This window comes from Drosophila elegans, unplaced genomic scaffold, assembly GCF_018152505.1.
Source record: "Drosophila elegans isolate 14027-0461.03 unplaced genomic scaffold, ASM1815250v1 contig_468, whole genome shotgun sequence".
Classification (NCBI taxonomy): domain Eukaryota; kingdom Metazoa; phylum Arthropoda; class Insecta; order Diptera; family Drosophilidae; genus Drosophila; species Drosophila elegans.
In genome coordinates this window covers 2312789-2337404 of record NW_024545855.1, presented here as the reverse complement: position 1 = coordinate 2337404, position 24616 = coordinate 2312789, and the positions used below count along the sequence as shown (strand labels likewise).

At 38.5% G+C, this 24616-nt stretch overlaps 2 protein-coding genes across 4 annotated transcripts in view; both read right to left on the bottom strand.

The window, feature by feature from the left end:
* Positions 1-24616, bottom strand: part of LOC108143819 (furin-like protease 1) — a 142516-nt gene that overhangs the window by 55610 nt on the left and 62290 nt on the right. For all 3 annotated transcript variants that reach the window (XM_017268357.2, XM_041709012.1, XM_041709011.1), the window contains exon 4: positions 805-1672. In XM_017268357.2, the coding sequence (XP_017123846.2) occupies positions 805-1590 (786 nt within the window). In that variant the 5' untranslated portion in view covers positions 1591-1672. The remainder of the gene's footprint in view (positions 1-804; positions 1673-24616) is intronic.
* LOC108143733 (mucin-2) lies at positions 2095-4966 on the bottom strand. The gene is made up of 2 exons (XM_017268267.2): positions 4884-4966; positions 2095-4822 (listed from the first exon to the last, which is right to left on the bottom strand). The coding sequence occupies exons 1-2, from the start codon at positions 4951-4953 to the stop codon at positions 2232-2234; spliced, it is 2661 nt and encodes an 886-aa protein (XP_017123756.2). The 5' UTR covers positions 4954-4966; the 3' UTR covers positions 2095-2231.

The following is a 24616-nucleotide window of genomic DNA, read 5'->3' as shown; positions in this document are numbered from 1 at the left end:
AAAGTAAATCATAATTTAAATGTTTTAAAAAATGTTTAATTCTTGCAATAGCTGCAAGGGGATATGAACTTCGGTTTGCCGAAGTTTGCTTTCTTTCTTGTTTATTTTTTTTTCGATTGTTCCTATGGGAGCTATATGCTATAGTCGTCCGATCCGGCTCCCTGCAATAGATAGAAAACTTTTGGTTAAGTTTCATGCAGATAGCTTTAAAACTGAGAGACTAGTTTGCGTGGAAACGGACGGACAGACGGACATGGCTAGATCGACTCGCCTAGTGAGCTGATCAAGAATATATATATTTAATAGGGTCGGAGATGTCTCCTGCACTGCGTTGCAAACTTCTGACTGAAATTATAATATCCTCTGCAAGGGTATAAAAATACATAAAGGCGGCTTTACAAAATTTAGTTTTCAATAGTATAAATGTTATATAAAAATTAAAAAAAAACATTTATTTAAGCAATTCCACATCGTCGAATTTAAGTTTTTAATAGAATTCCTTCGGGTTAAAATATCCGTGTTTTAAAAAAGAAATCGAAAGGAACCCATTAATTAAGTTTCAAATACAATGTTTTTTAAGTACAATTTTGAAGGGTATAAGTAAAATGTTAAATTGAAATTAAAAATTGAAAAAATTAAAAAATAAATTCGGGCACTTTACTCCACATTGAGGTTTTGGATAGTTGGGCTTGGAGTACAAATTTCGATTTTAGAAAATAAGCTAAAAAGCATATTGTTGACTAATTATGATTCTTATGTAATATTTTAATGAACTTTAAACTTATTTCAACTGAAGTCACTTACCTTGCCCAAATTGACGAAACCGTGATCCTTGGCTACAGCGTCGGCCATGCCATTGTCGCCGTTCGGTATGTGCACCGCCCAGGTGTGTGTATAGTGACCGGTTATTTGGTTGTTGCTCACGGAACTGCCCGATTGGCTGTACTTGCCGCTGTTGGGCGTCAACTTCGCCCTGCCGCCCGTCTCGTAGTCAAGGATATATGGCGGCAGCACTGGCGACTGGCCATTTGGGTCCACTTTGAGTGATGACGGCGGTGGTGGCGGTGGTGCTGCTGCTGGCGGAGATGAAGGCGCAGGGTTTGGTGGTGCAACCTGAGCAGAACCACCAGCTGATGATGCCCCAGTTGCCACACTTCCGGCCACGAAACCGACATTAAAATTACATAAAAAAACTACGGCACTAAATTGCAGAGCTAACAGCAATAAAGCTTTCGTTTTCGCCAAGTGTCTGCTGCGGCTGCTACTACTGCTGTTTATTATGTTGCTGTTGCCACTATGTTTCGATTTGCATTGCGTTAAAAATCTAGTTTTGAATAAATTGCAATCGAAATTTCCTATATCACATTCAATGATTGTTTGTTGTTGTTGTTGTTGTTTTTCATTTAGTTTTGTTGTCTCGGCTTTTCGCTGACAACTTCTGGCAGCATGCGGCCCTAATTGTCGAGCATTTAATTGATTGCTTTTGCTCTTATGTTTTTGGCTATTGCTGTTGGCGCCTCGGCTGTTGCTACTACTGCTGTTGACGTTGCTAGTTGCCTGCCTTCTCCATCGTACGACGTCGTTTTTCATTGTGCTTGAGAATTTTTCCAATGGTTGTCGTGACCGTTGTTCGAAATCCTAGCTGTGGCGGTCCCAATGTGCGGCTGTGATGCTGTAATGAGAAATGCGAGAGAAAGGGGTTCATTAGTTAAACATTAGCATAACATTAAAGCTAAATCATAGAATAACAACTACCAGATTAGCCTACAAATAAAAAAAAGAATTGTACGGTTTTTCAAATGGCAAAAAGTTAATTAGTAAACCATAAAAAATATAAACATTTACAAAAACTCAAAAATTCTTTTTTTTCTTAAGTGCATTGTGAACATTTTTAAATTCCCAACACAATGTCTTTAGCAAACTTACATACATATTGCGTATATATTTCAGTTCCTTCCCCTAACATGTTTGAAAAAAAAAACTAGTAAGAAAAACTTCTATTTTGTGCAATTCGCAAATTAAATACCTAGTCCCAAGAATTAAGAAATAATTTTTGTGCCCAATAAAAAAACTAAAAACATATTTTTTTTGTCAATAGCCTTTTATAAGCCTTTGCTGTTTTATAGGTGCATGTTCAAATAGTGCTGTTATAAATATTTCAAATTTCGATCCATAATTAGTTGTCACATTTCCATGATGTTTCTGGTCTCCGCATTTGGGTCAGCTATCACTTAGGACTGAACACAGCTGGTGTTTTCGGGGAGATCGCAGATGCCCTTCAGTCCATTGAAGTATCTGTCACCGCAGCTGACCTTCAGGGCGCGCTGGTGGCGACAGATGTAGTAGTCGTTGCACCGCTCGGGCGAAGCCATCAGGAATCCATCGGGTTTGCCGGCACAGGAGACCTTAAGCTGAACCTCGGGTCCAGTGGACGAAATGCCCGCCAGTTGGGCCACTTCCCAGAGGAGACGGTGCACGGGGTTCCGGCGGACGGGATTACGTTTTGAGTGGGCGGCAGCTACCGCCTTTGAGGCTGTCGGGCAGGCAGTTGTTGTCGCATCAGCACATGCTGTGGTTGTTGTGGCATCAGCACATGCGGTAGTCGTTGTCACATCAGCGCAAGCGGTAGTTGTTGTTGTTGAGCCAGTCGTTGTAGTTGTCGTTATGGTGGTTGTTGTTGTTGTAGGGGCACATGTGGTTGTAGTTGTCGTTGTTGTTGTAGTAGTAGTTGTCGTAGTGGTTGTTGTGGTGGTTGTAGTTGGGGCAAAAGTGGTTGTGGTAGTTGTCATCGTTGTGGTGGTGGTTGTTGTTGGGGCACATGTGGTTGTAGTTGTCGTTGTTGTTGTAGTAGTAGTTGTCGTAGTGGTTGTTGTGGTGGTTGTTGTTGGGGCACAAGTGGTTGTGGTAGTTGTCGTCGTTGTGGTGGTGGTTGTTGTTGGGGCACATGTGGTTGTAGTTGTTGTTGGGGCACATGTGGTTGTAGTTGTCGTTGTTGTTGTAGTAGTAGTTGTCGTAGTGGTTGTTGTTGGGGCACAAGTAGTTGTGGTAGTTGTCGTCGTTGTGGTGGTGGTTGTTGTTGGGGCACATGTGGTTGTAGTTGTCGTTGTTGTTGTAGTAGTAGTTGTCGTAGTGGTTGTTGTGGTGGTTGTTGTTGGGGCACAAGTGGTTGTGGTAGTTGTCGTCGTTATGGTGGTGGTTGTTGTTGGGGCACATGTGGTTGTAGTTGTTGTTGGGGCACATGTGGTTGTAGTTGTCGTTGTTGTTGTAGTAGTAGTTGTCGTAGTGGTTGTTGTGGTGGTTGTTGTTGGGGCACAAGTGGTTGTGGTAGTTGTCGTCGTTGTGGTGGTGGTTGTTGTTGGGGCACATGTGGTTGTAGTTGTTGTTGGGGCACATGTGGTTGTAGTTGTCGTTGTTGTTGTAGTAGTAGTTGTCGTAGTGGTTGTTGTGGTGGTTGTTGTTGGGGCACAAGTGGTTGTCGTAGTTGTCGTCGTTGTGGTGGTGGTTGTTGTTGGAGCACATGTGGTTGTAGTAGTTGTTGTTGTAGTAGTTGTTGTTGTAGTAGTAGTTGTTGTAGTAGTAGTTGTCGTAGTGGTTGTTGTGGTGGTTGTTGTTGGGGCACAAGTGGTTGTGGTAGTTGTCGTCGTTGTGGTGGTGGTTGTTGTTGGGGCACATGTGGTTGTAGTTGTCGTTGTTGTTGTAGTAGTAGTTGTCGTAGTGGTTGTTGTGGTGGTTGTTGTTGGGGCACAAGTGGTTGTGGTAGTCGTCGTCGTTGTGGTGGTGGTTGTTGTTGGGGCACAAGTGGTTGTGGTAGTCGTCGTCGTTGTGGTGGTGGTTGTTGTTGGGGCACATGTGGTTGTAGTTGTGGTGGTGGTTGTTGAAGGGGCACAAGTGGTTGTGGTAGTTGTCGTCGTTGTGGTGGTGGTTGTTGTTGGGGCACATGTGGTTGTAGTTGTTGTTGGGGCACATGTGGTTGTAGTTGTCGTTGTTGTTGTAGTAGTAGTTGTCGTAGTGGTTGTTGTGGTGGTTGTTGTTGGGGCACAAGTAGTTGTGGTAGTTGTCGTCGTTGTGGTAGTGGTTGTTGTTGGGGCACATGTTGTTGTGGTTGTAGTTGGTGCCGCAGTGGTTGTGGTTGTCGTAGTGGAAGTGGTTGTTGGGGCACATGTTGTTGTGGTTGTAGTTGGTGCCGCAGTGGTCGTGGTTCTGGTTGTTGTTGGGGCACAAGTAGTTGTAGTTGTAGTCGTGGTTGTCGTTGTGGTTGTCGTGGTTGTTGTTGGGGCACAGGTGGTTGTCGTTGTCGTGGTCGAGGTCGTAGTGGATGTCGTAGTGGAGGTTGTTGTTGGGGCACATGTGGTGGTGGTTTCAGTTGTAGTAGAAGCCACGGTGCTTGTGGTCGTACCTGTAGTAATTATTACTGGGGAACAGGTGGTAGTGGCCGAGGGAGCAGGGGTTGTGTTAACTGGAGCTGGGGTTGTTCCTGAGCACGGAGGCTTGGTTGTAGTTTCACAAGGTGGCGCAGTGGTAGTGGCCCCATTGCACGGCTTAGCAGTATCGCGGGCGGAATGCTGAGCCACTGGCTCCACTACAAGGTCTTCGGTACATCCAGGGTTATAAGTCACGCAGCTGCGGGTCTTGAAGTCATAGAAGTTGGGACAGGAGTATTCCGTGGCAATGCCGTTGTGGCACTCATAGAACCTTGAGCAACTGCCTGGCACCAGGACCCGAATGCCGTTGGCCTTGTTTCGACACAGGAGTTGATCCTGGCCGGGAACGCTGGCACCGCTGGTGGTGCTTGCAATGACTGCAATGAGCAGCAGGGCAAAAGCTGTGGGACCAAAATGTTATTTGTTAGCTTCAACTGATGGATTCCCAAAGTGTTCGGTTACCGTAAATATTCCTCATGTCTGCAGATGGTTCACGTTCACGTTTCCCAGACTGAGAATGTACTGTGGACATTTCCAGCCACGAACCCCATTATTTATACCATGCTAAATTTTCAATTTGCTAAAATACTCATTAACAAATTGGCTAACAAAATTTTGCACTGATACTAAATTATTAACAAGATCTGTTTCGCATACGCCCTCATCACAATCAGCGTAAACTTTCGTGAACAACATTTATCAGTTTTTCTTTATTTGGCTTTTTGAAAATTCGCTTAAACTTTATTGACTTTTAAAGATTCCAAGCAAATCGACCGATATCAATATATTTATTAATCGTTTTTTTTTAATTGAACATTTAACTATAAATAATCTCTTTCAGCTATTTTTTGACTATGTATTATGTAAGTCCATTCCCAAAGTTGATAGGTAAGCAAATTTGATAGACTCCATATAAGGGTATGACATTACAGAGACAACTATATGGATACTGCTTAAGATTTCTTTGATAATAAGTTCACGGTCACACTGCCGTTTTAACGTGTAGTTCAAACATTATTGTTTTGTTTATAATATTGTGTTTATCCCGCTAGTTTTAACGTTTAAAGGTTTCAGTTGTTACCTTTAAATGGTAAAAAAATATTTCGTATACATTTAAGCCTCGCTTTTTTATTCCGTTTTATCTTTAATTTTATTCATCGCTCATTGGAATCGTCATACGTTTGTCTTGCTCGCACTTACGTAAAATCGTATAGTTAAAAAAATAAATGAGCAATGAATGAGGCCAACAATGTAGACACATAAGCCCAGTATCAAAATTACGCGGAAATTCGTCTATTTTTACACCATCTTTCTTTGAAACATTAAAATTTTGCTCTATTTCTGTTTATTGCCATATTCTGTTGTTTAAATTATCATAAAAATCAAATTGAAGCCTTCCGTTTCATGTATTACAAGCGCGGGCTATTTATACATCAACACTTCGACACGTTTTCAAAGACTCCCATTCTGATTGTTTTATATTTGGCAGTGCAGACAATGATAAGCGACAGACAGCTGTCATAAAAGCACTCGTGTGTGAAGAAAAAACTCACTGAAAATGACAGCAAAGTTGTTTTTAATTCTTTGCAAACATTTTTGCACCAGCATGTTGCACCATTAATTAAATAAAGTTTATGATATTTATGAAAAAATATCAGCTAATAGCTATAACGGCCTTCAGAATCCTCTCCTGGAAAGATAATTACCCTGAACTTGTAAGCGATGCAGATGTTTTCTTCCTCTAGCCAATTAAGCTAACAAATCGCCTGCAACTGACACATCCAATTTGAGTTCGCTGTACAAAACTTTTGGCCTATTACAAAAAGCCCAAACATGCCAGAACAGGCGGACAAAGAGGAAAATATGCACACAAGAACTTTTATCTGCTATTAATTGGGAGAAGCAACAAAAGAAATATTGATTGCCACTTTGCATCGTTAGCGAAGGCCATTTTGATGTTGACAACCCGTGGCAAACAAGAGGCTTGAATAGATTATATGGCCAAAAGGGGAACTGCTGGCCAAAAGGCAGTCAGTGATTGTCACCCGTGGACAAGTTTCGATTGCAAATAAGAATCAACGCGGAGAGCTATGGACGCTATAGAAGATTCGATGCTTCCGATTAATGCCACTGTCAAAATATGCCCATGACTGATGATGGCCAGAGGCCAATGCATTGACGGGCATATTTCATCTATTGATAGAGGATTTCTGGATTTGGGCAGTCACTAGTCACTCGGCCAGAAAGTCGGCCGAAGTGGGGGCGTAATTAAAGCGAGTGACAGCGGAAATGCCAAGCACAAGGAGATGGATCGTTTGGGGAAGTGGGGGCTGTGGCACGAACGAAGTGGAGATGGCCATGGGCGATGTGTTGTTTGGACGGATTTGACGGGCTGCGACGGAAGCCGTTGGTGTGCAGTGTTCGGGCCATGGTAATCAATAGCTAAGTGGATAGGAAATTGAATTTGGTGTTGGGAGCGGCTTTCAACCAGCCACCACCCATGCGGAATGATTTTTCCTAATTTCCTCAAAATCTACCCTGGAGCTAAATTCACTATGAATGCAGGTTAATGGCGTTTAGAAAGGGGTTCATCAGCTCACCAACGAAGTCATTGATTTATATTAACCATTTAAATAGAAACCAACTTCTAAGTAATTGATATAAAAGAAAATATTAACCAGAATAATTCTGTCAAGAAAGTAACAACTGTCAAAATGTAATAAAAAGTTTTTATATCATTTGCAGGCAAAGTGACAACAGTTAGTTATTATTAATTAACAACTTTTTCACTTCCCAAATTTGTAAGCTTTTATCTCCAGACAGATCAGCTGATAACAAAGATCGTGAGACCCTGCCGCAAGCAATGCGCTTATCTAATCAAAACATTCTAAAAATGTGAAAGTTAACTTTCCTTTTTGCTTATTTTAGAAAAAATAATTGAAAAATAAAAGTTCTATTATAGTAGTTAAAGTGTAAGCCTGATTACTTGAATGCTTTTTTCCTTATTTTTTTCACATTATATATACTTAAAGTTTGAAAGCTCTATTTATGTTTTTTTTTTTTCGAAAAAATCTCATTGAAAATTCAACAATAAATGTGAGAGCTGAAGAAGAAAAAATCTTATTAGAATTTCAAAACCGACAATGTGCATTTTCGCAATTCTTTTTCGCATCCCAGTTACAGCTCACTTCCTTTGCAATGAAATGGACTGTCAAGGGACTACTCCGCCCACTCTGTGATCCCATCGAAAGCCGATGCACATGAGTGCACAGGCCAAAGGAACTGCTATATGTTGGAGACTGGCGACTTCTTTACATTGTCTGTGCACCTTTTATGTGCTTGAACTTCCTTCTGCATTGAGTCATCGTCAACACCATCCACACGGCTGTACCCTGCACCCATTCTGCATCCCTTCTTGTCATCAACTTTGACTTTGACTGACGGCATTTGTCAGTGGCAGACACAAAGTAATCATTACTTGGCGCACTTCCGCAGCTGCAACATCGCCATCTCCTCACAGGCCCACTAAGCGTATACTTAATAATAAGAAAATAAGTGCCATGTCAACGTAAGCGAAAATGGTGGTTTGGTTGGCTTCCTTGCTCCTGCTCACATGCTAACGAAAAGTGGAAAACGGTGTCAAAGTCACCGACAACAGCAGCAGTACTAGTTGGCTGATGAAAGTTGCAGGGCGAGAAAAGTGGCAGCGATAGTACAGCACCAACACCAACAACAACGCGACCTGACAACTGGAGACAAATTGAAGCGTTGTTTCTCTTTATAAGAAGAGCGCGGAAAAGAAGGACCTTTGGGGTCGAAAGCGCTTGACAACCAATAAAGTGCTGAAACTATTTAAGTTCCAGTTGGTAAATTTACAAAAAAAAGTAGAGTTAAGAAAAAAGGTCTTCTGAAGCAGAAAAAAAAATGTATTTAAAATTTGCTATGATAAAGATAAACCCCATATATATAAATGAAAAAAAGACGTGTTGTGGTCCAACTGCTTCATCACCTGAACCAAAAGCTAAACACTTCACAAACTTGTTTGCTTCTTATTTGTATTGCAAGCGATTTACTTAAGTGCCCGGCTAAAGTCCCCAAGGATTTCGCATCATAAACTGATCTATTTCCATTCAGCAAACAGGGCTTTGCCACTCCGCAAAAATAAAAAACTGTTTGCCCACAAACACACACCAATCAGAAATCACTCAAATGCCCAACAGAAATCCTTAAATTGCTTAACCCACAAGCGGCAGGAAGAAAAGGAAAACAAACGCTGGAAAATAAAAGACCATAGCATAGAGAGATGACAATGGCAGGCTTCGGTTTAACAGTCCTTGAGGCATTTTTTGGGCAAACAGCTCGACACTTGGCTGCTGCTTCGGCGTCCTTTGTGGTTGTTTGCCCTGCGAGTGTTGTTAGTTCCTGTGAATCGCCGTTGTATGCAAAATGCCATGTCAAATGCAGGACTGAAAGGTCTAAAAGCGATGGCTCGGATACTAGGATAACTGTTGAAATCAAAGCGAGGGAAACGCAGCAAAACACATTAAGGCAAGGAAGGAAAATGCTGCTGCTTCATCTTGCAAAAAAAAGGAAGCTGCAGATGAAGCAGCGTAAAAGGGCTACAAAACTGCAGCGGAGAAATCAAAAGGCAGTGATTACACTGACAAAAAAAAGAATATAAAAATTGAATTACCTACTTCATAAAAGTTTAATCTCGATGTCTTTAATAAATAACAGCATAAATATATTTGAAAAAAAAAATATAAACTGTTGGCTCTTAATTTCAATCGTTATCTAGTCGCATGGTCACAATTGATCATTAGTTAGGCATTTACCGAACTGTTTCTTCTTGGTCACTCTGTATCTTTATTTCCAGACAACTTATCAACGAATTTAACACCCTATAACTATTGTATAATGAGTTCGCTTTTAAAGCTTTTATTCTAGATTTTTGTTTGGGTTTTTTGTTTCACTGAAAGCTTAGCTCCTTTGTTGCTTTGTTTGTGTGAGTGCATTTGTCTTTTGGCCTTGCTTTTAATGTGTTTCGTGTGGTGGATTGAGGTGAGCTGCTTGTGTGGTGGCTTGTGTGTAGTAGTTTTCCGCAGTTTTCTGCTGGTGGCTTCACTTGTTTAATGATAGTTCCACAAAGGCAAATATGCACCCTCTAACACTCGCTTGGCTTTTAATCCGCCACCCAAAACCACCCAGTAAGCCAAGCCCAGCAGCCTGTTTTCTTTTTTTTTCGCGACCAGCAACTGGAGCGCAAAGTCAACAACAAAACAACCTCGGTTAACGCCCGCAGAATAGAGGCGGGCGGCCGGAGACCAAAAGAAGGCTAGAAAGGAAAGAGCCCGGCCAAACAAAATGCCTAACAAAAAGCCATAGCAAAGTGTCAGGTAAAGGGGGACACGAGAAGAGGGGCGGTGCGAGCAAGGGTGAACCATTTTTTCGCAGCGTATTAGCACACGATCGCCAAACAAAAGGTGTTGCATACGTTTTTGCGGCCAGCCGAATGCATAGAGGAAACGCTATTTGCCATTTGCACCTGCACACTGCATAGAAATGCGATGGTGGTGACTGTACTTTTAAGAAGACCCGCACGGGCCACACACCAAATGGCTTTGACAGATGACGGTGTGAGAATTTTGTGTCGGGGATATGCCAGAAGCTGCCAGGTCGCATTATGTTTGGCCAATTCAGCAAGAGTTCCCAGGCTTTCCATCGATGACAACAAAGATGTACAGTCGCGAGAAAAAAATTGTCCTATGAAAACCAGGAAAAAAGAGACAAATCTATAGCGCTCAGGTATTTTAAAAACTCCATTTATGTTTTCCATTGCCATCAACTGATATTAAAAAGACATTAAAATAATTAAGAATACTCAACGATAATCCCGCATTTATTATAAAGTCAAAAGGAAAAATAAATGTAAAATCATCGATGTGCATTATGATAAAATCTCGGGCGTCAATCAATCATCTCCCGGGGGAGCAAATTTACCTGAGAAACAATACAATTAAAGTTATGTTAATACCCACATCGTTGCGGTAATGAAACACGCGAATGTTCCCTTTGGCCATCAGTAGGATAATGGAATCGTGTGCTTTTCGGACCAAGGATTTTTTAATTATTTCGCATTGTTTGTGTACTGCATACATATATATTCACTGATAGGTATTCCGCGACGCAACGTAATGCAAAACTTCGATTCGGATCGAGTATCGGATTGCTTCTTAATGTGCAAACAAGAATGCGCATTAAGTGAGGCCCTGAAAAAGTGGGCGGGGTGGGTGGAAAAGCTGGGAAAAACGCCTTGCGGTATGCCAGGCAATTTGAGTGCCTCGCCGTCATTAATTGATTTTGCATGGTCACTTGCAGCGGCCGAGGCGTAAGATAAACGACCAAGGATGGTGAAAAACAAAACGGAATATGAAAAGAATGTCGCCAATCCCAACATGTGTCGTGCCGATGGAGAGGTAACCATCTACCTTTTTGTTTCTCTGCTTTTCTTCGTCGTTGCATTTGCGAAATTAACTCTCCTGGTGGAAAACTCCATTCAGCGGACTCTGAATAACGCTTAATGTAAGCACCTGTCGGGCTTGGAAAAAAGAGGCGAGCGCCTAAAACTATGAAATAATAAAAAAAGACCATAAAAATTGCATTCAAAACAAAAGACGCCTCAAGGCAACAGCCAACAACACCAACAGCACCTACCTCAAGTGCAAATTCGACAGGGAAAAGGGTTGCCAAGGAATGGAGAAAGAAGGACCCTTTCTGACAGCTCTTCATCCACTCAATGACTCACTCAACTCAACTGAATTCTCAACTTCAGCATGCTGCTCATATTAAACAAAGCACAATTATGAATTCTTTTTAAACAATTTAAATGCCCAGGAGGTAGACGAAAGTATAAACACCCTAAAAGATGTTAGATAAAAGAAATATGAATGCCCATTTAACCAAAATATATTACAAGAAGAGATAACAGTTTTAAATAAACAAATAGATAGATAAATAAAGTTTCAAATTTCTTTTAAAAAAAATGAAAGAAAAAAAGCTCAGTAAAAGGTAATATTTTTACAAAGCTTTATAATAAATTGTTTTTATATTTAAATCATGCATTCTTCAGCAACTGTTCAACTTATTCTTTCAAAACTTTTGTCATTTCTAGCAAAATTCCAAGCAAATTGAAGTTTAAAAATAGTGTTTAGCTTCACTACCGGATTCCACAATATTTCGTATTTTCCCAAGACTCAACAAGTCGCACGGGAAACGCTTTGTACCTCGGGAAAGGCTATTAAGCCATCCTGAAAAGTCTGTGTCTGCTACAGGGTTCTACAGGATGTGGCAGCAGCAGTTGCAACGCTCACGGCGGAAATGCAGATGGGTAATGCAACACCGAGACAGGTGAGCAGCCCAACGATTATGATGCTCCCAAATATGATAATGATGATGATGTCGATGATGGAGGTAAAAATCCGGAGGCTGATGAAGGTTGAAGTCATTGTGAGCAAAAAGGGCATAAAAACAGGAGTTTAGTAGGCAGAATGGCACTCTTTGCAGCGTGTTTCCCTTTGAAGGACTGCATTAACATTGACAATGATAATGAAAATGTTTTTAAGTAAGCAAGGCGCATATGATTTTATACTTCTTGAAAATAATAAGAACAGTAAGTTAACTAAAATTCTATAGAAAATAACAATAACAAGAAAGAAAGCAAACTTCGGCAAGCCGAAGTTCATATACCCTTGCAGCTATTGCAAGAATTAAACATTTTTGAAAACATTAAAATTATAATTTACTTGCGTATAAGTTTAAAAACATTGAAGCTATGATGATTTGCAGCTCAATTATTTGATAGTTATTTTATATATTTTTATTGTTCCTATGGGAGCTATATGATATAGTCGTCCGACTTTGATGAAATTTAAACCGTAAATCGAAAATATTTAACCATTACTAAATGTCGAAGAACTAAACAAAAAATTAAAAAACAGAAAAGTTATAATTTTTTTTCATTTATTTTTCCGATTGTTCCTATGGGAGCTATATGCTATAGTCGTCCGATTTTGATAAAATTTTTACCATAATTCTAAAATATTTAACCATTGCTTTATGTCGAAGAACTAAACAAAAAATTAAAAAACAGCAAAGTTATAATTTTTCATTTATTTTTCCGATTGTTCCTATGGGAGCTATATGCTATAGTCGTCCGATTTTGATGAAATTTAAACCATAATTCTGAAATATTTAACCATTGCTATATGTCGAAGAACTAAACAAAAAATTAAAAAACAGCAAAGCTATAATTTTTTTCATTTATTTTTCCGATTGTTCCTATGGGAGCTATATGCTATAGTCGTCCGATCCGGCTCGTTCCGACTTATATACTACCTGCAATAGAAAGACAACTTTTGGGAAAGTTTCATGCAGATAGCTTTAAAACTGAGAGACTAGTTTGCATATAAACGGACGGACAGACGGACAGACGGACAGACGGACATGGCTAGATCGACTCGCCTAGTGATGCTGATCAAGAATATATATACTTTATAGGGTCGGAGATGTCTCCTTCACTGCGTTGCAAACTTCTGACTGAAATTAACAATTAATAACAAGACCAAATTATGGTTCAACAAAATTAAGTTATTTTTAAGTAAGCAAGGCACAAAACAAATAATTTTATTCTGCTTTGCAAATAGTAAGAATTTTATTACAACTTAACTAAACTACTACAGGATCTAACAATTAATACCAAAATTACAAAAATAAGTTTTTTTCTGGAATATTAGTTTTATAATTTGAATTATTAAATATAAAGCAAATCCATTGTTTTTTTTCCTACTTTTGAACGTATTTTTTTAATAAGTCTTTCACTGTACACTTTCGCGGCGCATCTCTGGCTAAATTGTGGGTTTTGTGGTTCAATTTCTCTGGAAATTTCGTGGAGTTGGCAAGTCGCGGAGCCAAGTGTAAATCAACAAATCAACAACTTAATATGCGCAAATTTTTGATGCCAACTGCAGTTGCAGCAGAACCGCCAAACACAAAAACGCGCACACGGCGAGTGGAGGTGGTGGTGGTTGGGGAACCAGTGGGGTTGGTGGCGCTTCTGGCTCTGGGATCAGTTACCCGCAGGGGCAAGTTGGTGGTGCCACTAAAAATCCAGAGCCAACCGAGGTTGCAGGTTATTAGTATGCACAGCTTGCTGCATACTTTCAGGGACCTTGTACGCCTGTTTGTGCAAAATTTATGCGTGTCTATTCGCTTAAGTCTCTTCTCTCTTTCACGCAGCCCAACTCTTTCTCTTTCTTTTTTTAACTACCCATCTCTCTCACACCTTTTAGGCGGGACGGCGGCGCCTGTTTGCCGATTGTCGTCATTTCAATTAAGCCCGGCGCCGAAATGGATGCTTTTTGTGCGGATTTTTACCGATTAATTTTTCATTATTATGCCAAGTGCTCGTTGGGAAAATGGAAAAGGAGGGAAAGAGAAACGGAAGAGGGCACAGAAGAGTGAGACAGCCGAGTTTACGCACAACAAATGTGCCAAAAAGTGGCAAATGACAGGCCCACAAAACAGTCTCATACACAGGCACACACACTCCGGCGAATAAACTTTTCAATTGCGCTAATAATTTTTGCACGCCCCAAAAAATATGCAGAACATTGGTTTGGGGAGCCTGCCAAAGAGGCAAATATATTTTACGAGAATTTCATGAAAATTGCTTGCTCAAATGGAGAAGCCACGCGAATTTCAACTGCAAATATATCCATAGAAAGTAAGAATCCAATTTTATTGTTTCAAATGGCTTTATCATATTTTTTTTTATATATATAATATATACTACCTAATATATATACACCCCAATCGTTTATTTGTATTCAATGTGCAATAAAGTAATGCAACTTTTATTTGCATTACCAACTAATTTCAATTAGTCTCAAAAGCCACTCAAAAATAGGGAAGAATAAAATTCAGTGCATTGCATTGGCAAAAACATATAAAGCAATTCTGTAAATATCCAAAACATTACGACATATTTAATAAGCATTTTCATTACCAACAAAATTCAATTCGTTTTGTACTTAAAAGGGCCCTTAAAAATACAGAAATATAGAATTCAGTGCTTTGCAATGGTAAAACAATCCCTTAAATTCGCTAAATAAAAGTAAAGCAAACAAGGACTTCGCTAAATCTACCAAGCTGGCAATGTCAATAAAAATTAACAACGAAAAGCTGCAAAGCTGCGCCAAAGCCCACCGCTGGCCACAACAACAAACAGACAGCGCCACACCACACCGCCCAGTTAACCCTTTACCATCCTCCCCCTTTCATTAGGTCGTAGGTGTAGTTTGTGCGGTGTCTATGTAATTTAGACAATTAGAAAGTTTACGCCTGTAACAATTTCCTACTTCTTGTTGTCATGCTTAACTTTTTGCCATGTTTTGTCTTTGTTATTTGCATGACAAAAAGTGGTGCACTGTGAAAGTTGACCATGTTTTGGTATTGCTTGTTAGAGAAGCTCAGGAAACCTCATCAGTTTTTAGCTGCTGCACAAGTGTCTACTTGGTAGTTTAATATTTGCACAATACTTCATAATCAGTTGCTGGGTTTAACCCCGTCTCGTCCTTTTTTATGCTGATGCAGCAAAATCGCGAACGCGAAAATTCCTCCTCAATGCGCCAATTGTGGTGCTCGAGTGCAGAGCTTAGTGTCGCCATATTGTCGAGTTATCCGGGAATCGGACCCAAGGACTACAGGCTGCAGGGGATCTCTTCTCATGCATATGCAAAAATCCTGTGGTAAAACCAACTTTAAGTGGCTAAATTTCACAAGTAAACAATTTTTTAATGCAGCTTTGTTGTTGTTTAAGCCTTTAAATGAAAAAACGTCTGTCATTTTAAGACTGGCAGAAAAAAAATATTTTTAAATTAAATCTGGAATTGTCAATATATATGAAAACAATAAGCGGTTTGCATACAAATTAAATTTGAATTTTATTATTGTGGTTTAAGGTAAATAATATTTTATTCCTCAAACATTTTTTTTTTTTTCAAATTAAGACAAATTGGGAGTCAAAATGTAAATAACCTATAAAGTTTTCCCTTTTAATAAATACAATTGTCGTGATATAATATAGACATTTTTATCCACAAAAATAGTGCGATCTTTACTAGATTTTTTGCCTTGTGTTTAACTTCTATCTACAATATCTCCATTTATACGTGCACGTTAACTTTTATTTCCCCATTTAACACACTTTTTTTTACAATTTTTTGAGAGCTCCAATTTTGCTGACTGCGGAAGCACTAATTTTCAGTTATTAGCGAAATGTCAAAACAAACGATAGTTTCCATTTTGCAGCAATTAATTTTATGGTTGACAGTCTTTTATAGCAGTTATGTAACAATTTGGTTTGTTTAATTGGATAACACGAAGCTACTTTTTTGTGTATTGAATTCACAATGTGACACTCAGATTTAATACCTTTTTTTAAGTTTAATATTAAAAAGAACTAATTGTAAATAATATATTTTTCAATACAAATACATTTGGAGGCATCTAAATCTTATTAACAAAGATTGGTTAAGGGAAAAAAAGAGCCATCTTTGGCGGCATTAATCATGACTCGACAGTCACATTTAATCAAGTTAAGTCCCTCAAGATTTATGCATCATAAATACTAGACAAATTTGGATGAGAGCCATTCAGCGCAAGAAGAGTCGTCTCCATAAAAACCGGGCACCACAAATCCCACAGTCAGATGCCATTTGTCAGAAGCGATAAGCAAACATAGCAGCAAATGGCAAATAAACAAGGCACTAAAATATTAGAATGCGGATAGCAGAAAACCCAATGCCAGATCCCGATTTAAGTCTCTGAGACCCGAAAACCGTAGGAAGTCCCCAAGAGAAAACAAAACTAAAAGCTAGACAGATTTTTGCCTGATTACGCGCAGTAGCAGCAGTGTTTCACCCCTCTCTCCCCTTAAACAACAATGGGAAATGCACTTCGGAACGGACTCCCAAAAGTATGTAAGGAAATGGGGGGAAAAGTAAAATGGGGAAATGCTGGAAATGCGGCAATACTGGGGTGTACAGCACGAACGAATGCTAACAAATTGATATGCAAATGTGAGTAGGAGACCCAGACCCAAAAACATTATAATAAAATAATGTAGAACCTTAAGCACAAAGATGAGAAATGGAAGGGGTTTTTTTTCGAGTCGGGCAGCAGGGCACAGATCCTGGGATAAATGCTCCATGACTTCTCATTTCCGTTTTCGCCAGAAGCAGCAGCAGCTGCAAGTGGCAGGCAAATCTGCGTCTTCCGGTCCAAAAATAAAAAAAAAGAATGGCAAAGGCCGAAAAAAAATTACGCAAAAATGTTAGGTATACGCCTAGTCCGACAAAAAAAATGGTGGAAAAAAATATGGAACATATCAAGTATACGCGTAGTACAGCAGAACGCCAATAATTTAACACAAGTTTAGAGCTCTCAGCGCGTCACCGATTGAATTAAAAGATTTTCTTGCGTTTGCTGAAAAGGCAAACTTTTTTGCACAAAATTCAATTTGCCCTAACTTTCCCGCTTTCTCATTTTTTTTCTTTTAAGCCATCATCATCTGGTGGCCTTTTTAGTATGCGTTCGGTTGCAGGAACAACTTTCCCCTTCAGCCTCATTGATTGAAATGCTAAGGCATGTATTCCATCCATATATATATCTGTATTCCCCCCATCTCCGTAAAGTTTGCCCCTCGGCAAATTCAGTTGTTCAACTAATGAGAGTCGTAGCCTCGCCTCGGGTGCTCATTCTGATGGACAAGCCAGATGAGCCGGGCAAAAGTCGTGACAATCATAACAAAATAAAAAAAAAAACTGGAAAATGCAAACGAAAACTTTAAATGCCCTCGGTCAGTTGGCAAAATGTTCTTTTATCATGGGGCAAATGTTGTGGAAATTTTTCGGGCCACGAGTTTGACCTGTTCACTCTGCTCTTGATGGTTGTCATTTTCTTTCCGCAAAAAGTTCACAAGGAATTATCGCAAGCAGCGTAAGTTTTAATCAAAATATATATAAAGGAAATTTTATGGAAGTTGCTAAATATATTTGAAGTTCTACTTAAAGTGTATTAAAAATATTTTATTTAAACTAAAGTTCTGCCAAGATATTGAAGAAATATTTTATTTACTATACATCCGCCACCAAAAATCAAATCAAAAGAAGTGCTCCAAATATTGAGACATTTACAACCACAATTCTTTAGAGTCTAAGCGTAACTGTTGAATTACTTTCCAGAAAGCCCCAATCAATCCGCAATATGAGCAGACAAGGTTAAAATTGGTCCAATGAAGCATAAATAGCACATAAAATGCGGAAAATTAAATCGACGGCGTGGCAAATAAAAAAGAAAAGCGACATGGCGAAATGGCCAACCACATGATGACCTGAAAGTAAGAGTGAAGATTGTTTTTCACACCCTTTCATGACTTAATAAATACGCGAAGCATTCAGGACGTAGCACCGTAGAATAAGGCTTACCGTGGGCATTTTCGCTTGATTGCCCACGAAATCGACAAAAATTAAGTGGAAATACCAAAGTGCCGGGCCCCAGAAGTCCGTGAAAAAACGTGATTGATGCCTCTGGAGTGGAGGGGCTCGGTTCGGAGGCTCAGGTTCAGTTTCAGATTCAGGCGCTGATTCTGTTTCAGATTGTGTCTCAGATTCCGTATCCGCAACTCGATTGGAAGCCAGACGAAAAAGGGAAAAAAGCTTGGCGACAAAAGGGGATAACACACATCGCTATAACAATATAAATCCAGGCAGGTCCTGCCCGTGTCCTTGTCTGACTGCCATCTGTTATTTTCCGTTTTTTTAGTGTCTCGGCTTCTTCTTTCCATCAGAATGTTTTCCATTTTTTCCAATTCTCGTCTGCTCCATTGTAAACAGTTTGCTGACTAGCATAAATATGTCTGCGACAGCCATTTTGTGGGTGGAGGAAATAAAAATGGTCGTCTAATTTTATTTTCATTATTTCAAAAATCTTACAAAATAGATTAACATTTTAAAGCCCATTTAAAAACTATAAAATTTATATACCAAAAAAAAATAATTTACAAGTGTATTACATATTAAGTTTAATTGCCAACCATTTTATTTTTATAATGTAAAAATCCTTAAATCCTTAAACATTTTAAAGCCTATTTAAAGACTATAAAAAATATTTAAAAAAAAAATTATTTACAACTGCATTCAATATCAATAAATTGACTTCCCCAAAAATATTCCGAATTCTTTCCGGGGTTTTCTCCCTGCTACAATAAATTTCAAAGATCTCTTGGAGTTGCCCGCAAAATGCCATTAAAAAACAAGCACAAAGTTTTTGCTATTTTGCGGAATTCCCACTCGAACTAAGTTGGAAAATGCAAATGTTTGTCTTCGTAAATGACAAGAAGATGCTACAAATTACATAAATAAAAGCAATAAAGTGTCAACGTATTTGCATAAAGAGATGGGGGTAGGACGTAAAATGGGATGTAAGAAACTTATGCTAAACAATGCGAAGCGCAGTAGGTTTAGCCAGCTTAGTTGAACACCCAGCACCAGCAGCAACAAAACAGGCACACATTCAATTACACATAAGATTCAGTTTACTTTCGCCTTCGGCACGCCCACAACATCAAAGGGCGTCTTACTGACATTGATTTCTCTCTCTGGCCGTTGAGTTGTTTATATATCTGCGAAAGCAAGATTGTCTGCTCCTTAATCGCCAACTTATGCAACATCATTGCATTCGAAGGCTGTGCTTATTGAAATGTTAAGATAATTACATACATATGTGCTCGTAGAAATAGTTGTGGGCTTAAAATAAACATTTCGGACAACTGAAATACTTTTAAAAGAATAATTTTTAAAGGGAAACCTTTGTTTTAAAACTTTGTTAAAATCATATTTGAAAAATTTCTTTGAAGAAAACAACAAAATATATATAAAATATAAATTTGGTGTTTTTTATAAGTTAAAATTAAAGGGGCTAAAGACACCTATTAAAATCTTAAATCTTGTAAATACGAAAAACAAGTTTTAAGCTAACGAACCAAAAGAATCTTCAAATATATTTTTTTGTTGTGTACATAATAACCTTTTTATATATTTAGATTTTTCTGGCAACACAGACTCTATTATTTTGACCGCCACAGTTTATGCATATGTATTGCTCTTTAGCATGTGTCCATTTCTTATTCCTGCCAAGCATCGACTGTACCCATTCCAGAATATGCTGAGCTGTCATGCCTTTCTTGCCACTCCCTATATCTCGGCTTCCTTTTGAGATGTTGAACTTTTCCTTTTACGCTTTTGTCTTCAAGAGCCTTGAGGGCGGTTTTTTCAGGCTTTGGCTTGCTTTGAGTCCTGGGAATTGGCCATGTCCGTCCCTTTCCGTAGTCACACATCGAAGTTTGTCTTTTGCCTTTTGTCACTAATTCAACTCGGCTTGTCTCTGTGTGTGCGCCATTCCAGTCCATTAATTGAATGTCCCGCCCTTTTGCACATATCGAGTTTTAATTTTGTGGTTGCCGCCGTCGTCTCTCATTTTCTGTGGCGGAAAATTTAATTTTCGTATGTGCCTGAAATTTCTTTTTATACACTTTTTTGTATATAATTGGGCATCACAATGAAGTCACCTCAGAGATTATTTAAAAGGTGTGAGGATAGAGGAATGGCCCGCCATACCACAATTCATGAGCGGAAAAAACCAAAGCAATAAATGTAAGTAATTTCCTGAGTGGTAAACTGAAAATCATTTTAAATAAGGCATGAAAACGCATTAAAGGCGGCGCCACGTTGTCAGACAATAAAAAATACAGCTTCCCCTCCAGCTTTATATATATTTAAACACACACACTCACCCTCCATTTTTCCTGATATCCGATAAGATGGTTCGACATTATTAACGGTTTTGTGTCTTTGTGAATTTTTATGTGTAAGTAAAATAAAGTTAAATACCCGAAGTTTTGCAGAATATTTACAGTTTTTACATTACCTGAACTATTAATTTATTCAATTTCTTTCTCACAAAATGTATTTAAAAGCTTTAATAAGTTAAGTCAAGTTAATTAATTATACTTCAGTCCAAATGTTAAAGAAAACTTAAAGAAAATAAGTTATTAGCAAACAAATGAACATATTTTTCTTTATACCTTGTTTTTGCAGTAAATTTGTGAAAACGGTGGCGTATACATGTTGCCGAACACGGAGTGTGATTACGAGCGCGTCTGACAGTCCCCAGTTCTATATCTTATACACACACACACACACACACACACACACACACACACACAGTGGTATATAAAGTGATAAGCAGCCGCAGGGCGAACGTTGAAGCGCACGCATGCAAATAAAATTGCCTATACGCCCCTTTGAACGACGCTCCTTTGCGGCGTCGTTTTCCGGTTGCCTCCGTTCGTGTGTTTGCATACATTTCTGGTGATAATACAAGAAATTGTATCAAGCCAAAATTGTTTTTTAAAATGTTACGTGCCCGGCGGCGACTCTGACAAAAAATGTATATGCGGTAGGTAATAAAAATGTAATATAATTCCATATAAAATTTGTTTGCTCCTTTGCTTTGGTCTAGGGTAATCTGAAAAGTTTCGATTGCAGAAAAGACATTGGTGAAGAAAAAAAAATAAGGTTGGTAAAGAAGAGGATATGCCGCCTTTGAGAAGCTTGTAATAAATTTGATGTATACATATACATATATAGGAGCAATATTTTTGCAGAAAAGAATGGCTACCAATAAAAGAAATAAATGGAATTTTTATAATTTGTAAAGCAAAATTTGTAATAAATTTTCTCTCTATATCAGTGGTTGGGTTCTTAATGTACCTGCCCAAATCAATTTTAATTGTTTATTCAACATATAACTTTCTCAATTATACAACTAACGTTATGCAATTAAAAGCAATTATTGCGGAAAATTTTAAAGGGGAATATGTAATTGGCAGCCACCACAAAACAAACAGAATTTCGCCATTTTCACACTCACTCCAATCAATTTACTAGCAAAAACCATATGTATAATATACTCCTGTTTGTCCCTATTTTGAACCAACATGCGGTTCGGGCAATAATAAAATCCACAAAGGGAATTGACGACAATCAACTAATGAAATTAATGGCAAATTGCATTGGCAAGCAACAGCTTTTACATGGCTGCGTTGTAGGAAATAATGCAATTCCGCTCAGTTTAAAACCGGAAATGCGCCACCCTAACTGCAGAAGTGACCCTCCCTTGCGGCCTAGGATATCGCACACAAATACTAATTAATCAGCTTGCTATTAATTAAACGACCGCCCAAGCCCAAGTTAACGATATCCCCCAGAAGTGGCTTTTTGGCCCCGCCCGCAAAGCTTTAATTGCTGCCTTGAATTTAAACCAGGAAACCTGCAGCGAAATAATTCCGTGAAAATGGGGAAATTTATGAACCTATTTCTCGGCACTTTGGACAACATTGCGATAAACAGCTCGATAGATAATGACGAGGTGGGTGGCGCATGCCAAAAATTTGGTTCGCTGTTGGTGTATTAATTTACAACCTCTTCACAATGTCATTGTTATGGGTAGCTTTATCAAAGCATTTTCTCTTTTTTTTTTGTGGCGACACTTGGTGCAACGGCGCCAGTACCCTGTGCCTGTTATTAAACATAAAAATAAATTAATAAGCGAGTGACACCCACACCCCGACAGTCTCAATTAAGCCACGCAGTCAGTTAATGTTGATGGAAGCGGAGGAAATGACAGGGTGATAATCACGCAAATATTTTAACGATGCCATGTGAAGTTTTTCACGTTGTCAATGGCAAATTAAATGTGCAAAAGTGTGGAGGGAAGAGGAGCGAAAGAAGGGCAACAATATCATTAAAGCCTGCAGCTGCATATGCTTCAGTCTCAACTGCTTATTAGGGATAAGTTCGTGTGCAGAGAGTAATAAAAGGTTAAGGAATTTTAAAAAAATTATAACACGCATTTAAAATTTAAGAAATCTAAACAATTTTAGCTATGCGAAAAGAGAATTTTTGCATTTCCTGCACCACACATAAAAAAAATACTAATAATACCCTTACCAACAAACCTCTCTGGAAAAATTCATTAAAACATATTCATTAATTTACCTAATAATACAAATTTCATATGTTATTTCTTCGGTAGTTTAAGAAGTCTATGAAAAAAACGGAATAGCAATTCAGAGCAAGTAATAAAGGTTGAATGTGCGTTAGAATTTTGTTGGCTCTTGTCGTTTAAAAGGTCCACAAATGCATGAAGGGATTCCAATTTCAGGAAAGGAGAACGGACCATATGCAAATGCACCTGATAAATTTTCAATTAAATTGGAATTGCCAATAGAACTAAGGCATCCGCATGATAGAGGACATGGCAAGACCATTCAATTAGAATATTAAATTTCAAATAAAAGGAAAAAATTAAATGTTTGAGGGTTTTCATTCAGTTTTCAAGTGAATCTCAATTTTGGCCATTGAGTTGGAATTGCCAAGTCGAACACTTGAATAAATATTTGCTGGCTGCTGCACCTACAGGTGAAAATGTATATATCTATATTGTCATTTCTTTAACAATTTAATAGAGCCAAACAAAATTGAAAAAAATCTTTTACTCAGTAAAAATACCAATACAATTAATTTTTTGTTGGCTGTAAATAAATACAGTTTCAGTTTAATCAATTGTATAGAACTCCTTTTACATCTATAAAAAAAATAATGTGCATATAATTTTAAAAGTCAAATTATTGTCTGTTCGATGTTGATTGAAAAACATGACAAATAATAATACATTTTCTAAAACCGAAGGCTGTTCAATGAATAATTTATTCCATTTGCGAAAGGGTTTCCCAGGACAACAAACATTTCAACACAAATCATGGCTCACCTCAACGCAAATTGTGCGTTAAAATTATAAAATTTAATCAACAACTGTTGAAGGGGTTGCAAGGCCCTATATGCGTACCCCTTTTGTGACTGTGATTACCACCAGCTCATGCAACAGTTGGTTGCCAGCTTCCAGTTGCCAGTGTCCAAAAAGGGGTGCAACCAGTTGGCTGGCTCACCTTTTAATGCAAATTAGAGACGCGCCTGTGGAGCCCCAATGGGTTGAAGGTTGGGCGATGGGGGAGGTGTAAACCGATTGAAAATTCCACCACCGCATCGAACGTGTCTTGGCATTTATAACACCCCCACACCCACAGCAAGCGATGTGGCAACACGAGCAAATTTTAATTGACAATTGTTTAGGTAGCTCAATTTCCGAGTCCAGGGTAAACTGAGTGGCCAGTCCCTTGAACCAACCACCACCCCATCAACCCATTAGAGTTGTTTTCCTCAGCCATGTTCCTTCGGTTTGGTTTCAGCATATTGAGTAACTGAAAGCGGCATTCTGGTTTGATATAACATTATTTTATTAGTTTTAATAGTATAATACTAATTTAGTTTTATTTCTATACCGAAAGGTCTTAAACTGTAGCCAAAATCCATATTTGCAAGCCACACAAGTTTTATTTAAATACTCCTCCAATTGAGACATTTTTCATACATAATAGTTTAAAATTTATGTAAAATTAGTTTAGTTTCTATGACAATTTTGTTTGGGTGAATGAAACTTTTATGACGATGCCAAAACGAATAAATATATATACATATGTAGCTTGATGTAACAACACAATTAAGTTAATTGGTATAAATTGTACGTTTGTTTTTTAATAACTGTTTTCACAGCATTTGGAAATAGTAAACTGCCTTTTTATTTTCTTTTTTTGTATTATATTTCACCCACCCTTTATCGGTCATAATTTATAGCAAAAATAAATGTGACCCACAAAAGTATGCTACCCAAACGTTGAAAACTAAATAGCAATTAGACCCCCTATATGTGTGTATGGTATTTTGCCACGACCAGAATGAATATAGGCAGTTAATTAAACAAAAGCAAAACTTTCAAACCTAAAAAAATTTGCCGAATGCCATTTTCAAAGAGAACACGATTTCAATTCAACGCCATATGCCAAATTCCAAACGCCAAATGCCAAATGCCATATGCCAAACACTCAATCCCAATCATATTGCATCAAACGTGGACGTTCTAATTTCAAATAGATGCGGGCTGTGGGTAGTGCTGATTTA